The sequence below is a fragment of the Loa loa genome, assembly GCF_000183805.2.
Source record: "Loa loa unplaced genomic scaffold supercont3.4, whole genome shotgun sequence".
Classification (NCBI taxonomy): Eukaryota; Metazoa; Nematoda; class Chromadorea; order Rhabditida; family Onchocercidae; genus Loa; species Loa loa.
In genome coordinates this window covers 65,455-73,600 of record NW_018108184.1, presented here as the reverse complement: position 1 = coordinate 73,600, position 8,146 = coordinate 65,455, and the positions used below count along the sequence as shown (strand labels likewise).

The following is an 8,146-nucleotide window of genomic DNA, read 5'->3' as shown; positions in this document are numbered from 1 at the left end:
AGAGATCAGGGAGAGGTAATTGCTTCTTATTTACAAATGTAAACTTGATGAAATTTGATTTTTCTAGCAACTTCCATACTTGGTGTAGCTTTACCAACCGTAGTTCCATCATCTTCACCAGCTCCACCACCACCACCTCCTCCACCTCCACCACCATCATCAGAAACCTCCGGTGGACCGCCACCTCCTCCACCGCTTCAACTAAATGCCAAAGAGTCTAGATTGTTATCAAAGAAAAAACTAGACATACCGAAAGTATTGAAACCGAAAGCTATGCCTAAAGCTGGATCACAAATGAAACAAATCCAATGGACCAAAATACCCGTTGAAAAGGTTAATTCTAGAAAGAAAAAATTTCACAATATTTAAAGAATTAATAAAATGTCATTTTTTAAAAAAATTTTTTGGGATTTTTTCTTTTTAAAAAAATGTAAAATTTCCATTAATCCTAACTTTTGTTAAAATTCTTAATTATTTCCAAAGAATTTTGTCTAAAGCTTCTGTGTATTTGTCATCATATGTGACATGGGCGCAAAAATTCCATAATACTGTTTGCCTGAAATAGATGACCAAATGAAGACAAAGAAGGTTTATTCGAATGATCTAATGAGGAAATTTTGAATATCGTATATCTTTCAAAAGATATTGCATGATAAAATTTGAAAATATTTAGGTAATTGGCGACGGTATGCAAAAAATTCATAACGTTTGGATGTCTTCCGCACGGCTTTCTGAAAATGGTACCATTTTGTTAAACTTCCATTAAACTGAATTCCTGAGAAATTCTGTAAAAATTTTTAATTTTGTTTTGTTATGTCAACTAGAAATATGCCTTATATCAAAAAAATATAGCGACGGAAAATGGAAATCCGGATTGCTTTCTGTACATGATTACTTTCCTGTAATATTGCACGTGTTTAATTTCCCTGAAAGTTTGAAAATTTTTGTATCATCGGTCAATTGGTTATTCTATTTTAACTTTTATATGAAATATTTTTAAAAACTAGAATTATTCCATAGCAAAATTTGAAATTTTGAAATTTTTCTTTTATGCTAACTTTCAAATGTGTTCACTTTTCAGAATTACATCTTAATTTCGATGAATTAGAATCGATGTTTAGCTGTGGTACTACTAGAACGTGTACTGATACGTCAAAGGTTGAGCGATGTACTACTCGAAGGAATGCTATAATTACTTTATTGTCACATAAACGAAGTTTTAATGTGAGCATTTTCCTGAAACAATTTAAAGAAGGTAATTTAGCCTTTACTTTTTTAAATTAATTATTCTGACTTATTTTTAAACCATAATATTTTTTAGAAAAATTTTATAACTTAAGCACAAATTAACAGTAAAATTTTAAGGTACATCTCAAATTATTGAAAATGTTCGAAAAGGATATGGAGAATTTTTTGGTCTTGAACGGTTAAATAATCTTCGTGCTATTTTACCGGATACTGAAGAGGTAGATATTTTTTAAATTTTATAAAAATATGCTTTTTTCATTCAATTAATAACAGTATGCAAAAAATTTATGCGAAATTTGTCGAAAACCAAGAGTGTACAAGACATATGATAAAATGATATATATGTGCATGGTGGAGATATCAGGTTGGAATTAAAGGTGAATAATTTTATTACAACATTCAATTGATGATTCTATTTTAGCGTAAAATGAACAAATGTTATGCTTGAAATTTAAGCGATGTTGGTAATTTGATTTGCAAAAAGTGTTTTTTCTAAAATGAAACTTAAATGCAAACTTAGATTTACGATTACAGATTGAAATTTTACGAGGATTTAGTGGTGACCAATCACAGCTTGGTATTGCAGAACAATTCTTTTTAAGTTTATTAACAGTACCAGATTATAAACTTATCTTGGATTGCATGATTTTAAAAGAAGAACTGGATATTGCTTTCGAAACTTTGCTACCTCATATTGATACCGTAATTAACAGTTGCATAGGTTTGCTTTTATTATTTTTTGACCAATTATTTAGTCCAGTAAGTTTAAGGTACAAATAGAAATTTATTAAATAATAGTATTAATGAGCAATTAGTAGTAGGACATATGCAAAGGACTTTGGTTTTTGGTCTCTTTCTTCTTATTGAAACCTTATATAAAAGCATTTTAATTACATATCTGATGAATTTAAGTATTTTTTAATTGCTAAATGTATTACTTGATTGCCTAAATAACGGAAAGTAAGTCTTTCAATGCGATATTCAAGAACGAAAAACAAATTCTGAAAGCATTTGAGAAGGACTGACGTTAGCTGAAATTCCCAGGAAAGTGAGTGAGTTGTGTTGGGAAAAAGAAAAATATTTTATTTGAAATTTCAGAAATTAAAGAAAGCAAAGCGTTACCAAAGATCTTTTGCATGCTTGTACAAATTGGTAATTTCTTAAATGCAAATGCAACTTTCGGGAATGCTGCCGGATTCAAACTTAATTCACTTTGGAGAATTTTAGATGTAAAAGGGACGCAAAAAAGTATCACACTTCTCCATTTCATTGCTATGGTTAGCCATTTTTTTTTTTTAAAAAGAAAGAACAATCATTCACATCCTTAGCTGAATACGACATTAGAACCATAAAATCGGAATTGAGAAAGGGATCGGAATACTGAATGCTTAACAAGCAATTCATTAGGCATTAAACGGATATTTTGAAATACGGTATGAGATTGGATAAGAACCGAATTCTTCAGATAATTCAAGCAATTTGAGATGAAAGTTTCCATTTGAATTACAAAATTGTTTATTCTTTTTTGTCAAATATAACTTAGCAATCATTTTTTTTTTTCAGCAAGATCGTGAATGCACGGAAAAACTGCTGAATGAACTGTTAACAGTACCGATTGCTGCAAGGTAACATTATTGAATTTTCTTGGAAAAAAAAAAAGAAAACTGTTTACCAATCCAAATGTAATTAGCGCAAATTTAAATAATTCTTTTTACAGAAATTGTTTTTAATTACATTTTTGAGTTCTATTACTAATTAAATTACTGATCTTTTTATTGAGCCAGTGATTAGGATGAAAATTCTGCTAGAAATTTCGAATTTCGATTAAACAATTTTGCTTGCATTAGCAATCTGTTCGATCATTAATACTAGGATAAGTGAATTTTTTCAAAAAAATTTTCAGGCTATCACTGGAATCAATCCGAAATGACGTCCGGACGATCAGTGATAAATTAACCAACGTGAGTGGTGAAGTCAAAAAGCGAACTGATATTCATTTTTTCGAAAATACTAACCATCATTTCATAGTATGCTCTAACTTCTTTCTCTGCCCAATTATTGATTTGAAAGTTTAAAAATTTTGCTTTTCGGGATTTAAGGAAATATAATTTTCTTTTTTTCAGAAGATACCTTTTACATCTTATATTTAAATTATTTGACTCTGTTACTTCACTTTATCATATCACATTTCCTACCTGTACAGGTAAAACATCAGATCTTCAAATGTAATTAGTATAATTGAAGAGGAACTATTTCGACTAGACTTACTTCAGTAAGATAATTATGATGAATAATTGAATTGAAATTTTAAAGAATTCACGACAACATATGGCAAATATGCAAGAGCAATTAGAGCAAATGGATCAATTGATTTCTTATCTGGCAGCATATTTTTGTGAAGATGAAAAACATTTCAAAATTGAGGAATGCTTCAAAATATTGTCAACGTTCATCTGTAGACTTCGAGATGCGTTAACTGTACGTTATCATTTGTACTATGATAATAATTATTATCATTTCAGTTTATCTGATTTATTCCTGAATAAAAATTCTTTGAAATATATAAATTAGATTTAATAATCTGCTAAGAACTAAAATTTCTCATTTAAACAGTTATCTAACTTAATTTTTCTCTTCCTTAATCGCAATTACTTTATGTGAGTGAACAAAGTTCAATTGATAACTTTCGCAGTCCTTATTTTATCAATTCTACCAGGCTATCCTAAAGACAATACTTATTGCTCCTCGAAATTTTTACATGTTCCGAGGGAGTGGAATAATTAAAATTTCAGCTATGTATCAGTTAATTAAACCTTCATAGTTCCGTTTGCTGAAATGGAATAAGTTAATTAATTTTTTACATGGTTTCCGATAGGTTGAATATTTCACTTTCTTTTTATACAGGATAATGACAAACGTACAAGGCGACTAAAACGTCTGGAAGAAAGAACGAACGTGGAAAATATGGTAACGGATAATTCATCAAAGTTTAATTTACCAAAGAAGGCAAGCAATAACAATAATAATAACAATAGAACATTGGAAGAACTTTTGGAAAGCAAGTAAGTTAAAATTTGAATATGATTTACAATTCAAAAATAAGCTTGAAAAATTTGAGATTGGCTCGACTAAGATATCAGCGTACATTTTCAAAAACATTGGACAGATATATTCAAGTGATCTTATCAGTCATCATAAGAATACAAATCTACTATCAATAAATCAGTATCCTAATATATCATAATTTTATTAAACAGTATATTCAGAATACTTCTTCGGAAGCTTAATTTATCACTTCATATATCCTATAATATTGTAATATATTACCATTGCTTTTTACGTCATCCTTAATGAATCTATTTTTTTTGCTTCCTTAAAAGTGAATTTTAAAAATGTGAAGTAATACTGATTCATTTTTGACATATTTATTGAATTTAGAATTTGTTTAATAGATTCAAAATCTTACAATGAAGCAAATACTGATACAAATTCGTCATTTTTAGTCTTGAATTATAACCGGAATAAGTGTATCGTTCATTTCTGCAGAAATCCGGTTTAGATCGTAAGGTACCTTAAGGTACTGATAGTCATCATGTCCTAGAAGAAAAAAAAAGTGAATAATTCAAAGCAGAATATTAGCAAAATGGAATGATTATCACGGAAATTTCACAAGGTTTCAGTTCTCATTCGGATACCCGTCACTCCAGAGCTCGTTCAAACATTAGTCCGGACAATACTGTAATGAAACCGTTAAATGATGATGAAAGGAAAGATCGTAAAATTGTCCATCGAACAGTTCGTAAGCTAAGGGATGAAGTACCTGATGAGGTAAGTATTTGCTTTTTAATATGAATTTTGTCCGTAATAATTGCGTTTACTAATAGTAATAATATTTATTGTTCGTTTTTTTTTCTTGCTAATTTTGTAATAAATTAGGGGAATGACATGTCACCAATCATGAAGTTACGAAAACAATCACGAAACAAAAGTGATGCTTATCTGATAAAACATAGTCAGAATTTGGATGAATTTCTGGAGGTAGCTGAAAGGGTCGAAAAGGAGGCTATAAAGCAACATGCTGAGGTTGGATCATCTTCGTCTTTTCATCGGATTCAGTCATCCGGAAATCCTTTTCTTCTGATTCTTTTTCAAATTTAAATTATCATTCAAATTTGCAAATTAGTTCTAAAATCTTTCTATTTTTTTCAGTATAACAAAGAAGTACCTGATGAATTAGTTGAAATGCCTTCCACATTTTCAACTTCTACAGGTTAGAAATGTTTCATTCATTGCAGAGAAATTACTTCTAAAAAATTAACAAATACTTTTTTTGCTGATTTTTTTCCCCCTCTACTGATTACTATCAATTTACTCGTTAAATTAGGTAAAAGCTGTTAGCCGTCCATTAGCAGTTAAAACTCGTATCTTAGAATCGCATATCTTACCTGTATACTATGTTCGATGAATAAAAAATGAAACTTTTTTCAGAAAATGCACCATTAACGATAACAGAAGTTGAAAGAATGCTGCCATCAAGTAGTACTATACAAGAAATAACTCCCGGGAATAACAAATCAGGAAGTACTGTACAACATTCCGATAGAGTTGCAACGATACTTTGTTCGATGGATAAGATGAAACAACGAGTTGCAGTAGAAAGAGTTGCCGAAATTTCGTTATCTAAGACAATACGCAGCGTACGAACGATGAAATCATTTCAGAAGACATCTACTGCAAAAACTCCTGCTGAAGATCCACGAAGTTCATCTTATCGAAGTAAATCATCTACAACCTCAGTATCTCGTAAATATACACCAGAACAACAACCTATCAGTAAGTCACCCATTTACACGTCACAACTTTCTGCTACCTCTGTTTCAACAAATGGAAAAGTTGGAACGATAGAACAGACATGTAATGACTCAAAAAGTATCCTCACAAAATCATCGGCGCAGTCTGAAAAACCACCCACTAAAGAAACTGTAATAAAACGACGTAGCGGAATAGTTCTAACGAATAAAGCTGAAATAGCTTCTTCAAGAATTACCAAAACTACGTCTTCTCGAAAGCCTGGTATATCTGGTACATCTGATATCAGTTTAGCCAATGTTATGCTTACAAAAAATACAACATCTGTACGCATGTCAAAAAAATTACCATCAACTTATAATGCGGATACTGAGACACCATGTACATCGAATTCATCTGCAGAAAATTCACCACAACGTGCACATGCTACTAAAGCCTTTCTTGCTTTGGCTAACCATGAGCAAAACATTGATTCAGAATTGTTATTGGGGACAACTTGCCGATCAACTCATGCTAAATCAACTGCAACATCTACCAAAGGAGTATTGCATTCGCATGAGAATACTGCACATCCAATTGCCTTATCAAATCATGATCTTTCATCCTCAAAGTTAAATCCTACTATATCACGTCCAAAATCAGCTCCACAACGAACATTAGCAGTAACTGGTGCAACACCATTAGCACGGGCAACATTACCACGTTCTTCACCTTCCACACTACGACGACCTATAAGAGGGACAACTAAACCTGGTCCACAAGTATCAACTTCAATACCCGTAACAATACCAAGTCCTCACAACAGGACAATGAAGCGTGCCGATTCCTGTAGCACTGCTTCAAGACCTTTGTTGATTAAAACTGGTACCCTATCACGACCTAGGTGGAAATAATTCAACAATGGAAGCAACAGTGATAGTATTCAAAATTCAGCTTTCTGATATAAATGTCGAGGAAAGAGGTAGAGGTATCAAAAACTACAAGAAGGTAAAAAAGAATAAGGAATTGATGTTTCATCTTATTCCGGTTAAGCAGTTCAAAGGTCTCTGTAATAAATGACCGTTGCATTGTTATTAGCAAATAGCATGTATTCAGAATGACAATGATAAATTGGAATAGCTCAATCCGATAAGCATTTCTTTCATATTATGGGAATTATTTATTCAACTTTTCAGTGTTTATTATTTAATCAATCCTTCAAGTTATTATAAATCCGGGAAGACCGGGAATTGTCCCATACTTCCTTTGCCTAAGATAGTGATAAGAATGTTGGAGGAGATAAATAGGTGGATGATTATCATTGGTTCTATTTCCTCAATCCTTCAATTATTATCACGTATTTTAAGCAAAGCGATATTTACTAGTGATTATGCTATGTTAGCTTCCCATTTTTGTATTTATTCATTTATTTATTAATCTTATCCTTTTATGCATAATTAATTTCACATAAACTATTTTGTACTCTGTTTGTATATTATTCAAAGAAACAATCCGAACGTGAAATTGCGTGATTCACGGGAATCGTGTGATAGTAGTACGTGAACGTCTTGTAAAAGAGATTTTCGTATCAAAAAATTAATTTATCCTATTTTTGTATTCCCCCTTTACGTGCTACTCTCATAATCTCTCATATTTTACTGTATGCGCTTCTCACAAGCAAAATTATATTTTAATTTCCGGCAAGATGTTATCCTTGACTGTTTTCCATAGAAAAAAGAAATATTCAAAATGAAGTATTTTTTGATATGTTATAGTTCTACAGAATGATTACATTATCTCTCTCAAAGACTACATGATATATAATGGTGCATATTTTTGCATTTGAAATTGAAACTTTTCAAATGATTCATAGTAAAAAATAAAAATCAAAACTTATACTTTCCATTTACATGAAATTTACCAGGTAAAATACTATCTCATGCAGTATGTCTTGAGGAACAAAAACAGAAAAAAAAAACATATTATTAAATCATTCGTTTAACCCATCCAACATTCATCTTATTCTTCCCTTGATGCAGGTAGAATAGCTCCTTCTAGGCAATACGAGTAAACTATTTCACCCATGTTTGGGAAATAAATATTCGTCGTA

General features: G+C 31.0%; 1 protein-coding gene across 1 annotated transcript in view; it reads left to right on the top strand.

Moving 5' to 3' along the window:
- Window positions 1–7,186, top strand: part of LOAG_16452 (inverted formin-2) — a gene marked incomplete at its 5' end in the record, with an annotated part of 10,569 nt that extends 3,383 nt beyond the window's left edge. The window contains 14 exons of the mRNA XM_020449104.1: window positions 68–333; window positions 674–740; window positions 1,082–1,255; window positions 1,366–1,466; window positions 1,783–1,969; window positions 2,347–2,525; window positions 2,812–2,873; window positions 3,152–3,275; window positions 3,562–3,726; window positions 4,153–4,310; window positions 4,929–5,076; window positions 5,185–5,331; window positions 5,458–5,518; window positions 5,737–7,186. Of these exons, the coding sequence (XP_020307417.1) occupies window positions 68–333; window positions 674–740; window positions 1,082–1,255; window positions 1,366–1,466; window positions 1,783–1,969; window positions 2,347–2,525; window positions 2,812–2,873; window positions 3,152–3,275; window positions 3,562–3,726; window positions 4,153–4,310; window positions 4,929–5,076; window positions 5,185–5,331; window positions 5,458–5,518; window positions 5,737–6,950 (3,053 nt within the window). The 3' untranslated portion in view covers window positions 6,951–7,186. The remainder of the gene's footprint in view (window positions 1–67; window positions 334–673; window positions 741–1,081; window positions 1,256–1,365; window positions 1,467–1,782; window positions 1,970–2,346; window positions 2,526–2,811; window positions 2,874–3,151; window positions 3,276–3,561; window positions 3,727–4,152; window positions 4,311–4,928; window positions 5,077–5,184; window positions 5,332–5,457; window positions 5,519–5,736) is intronic.
- Window positions 7,187–8,146: the final 960 nt, after the last annotated feature.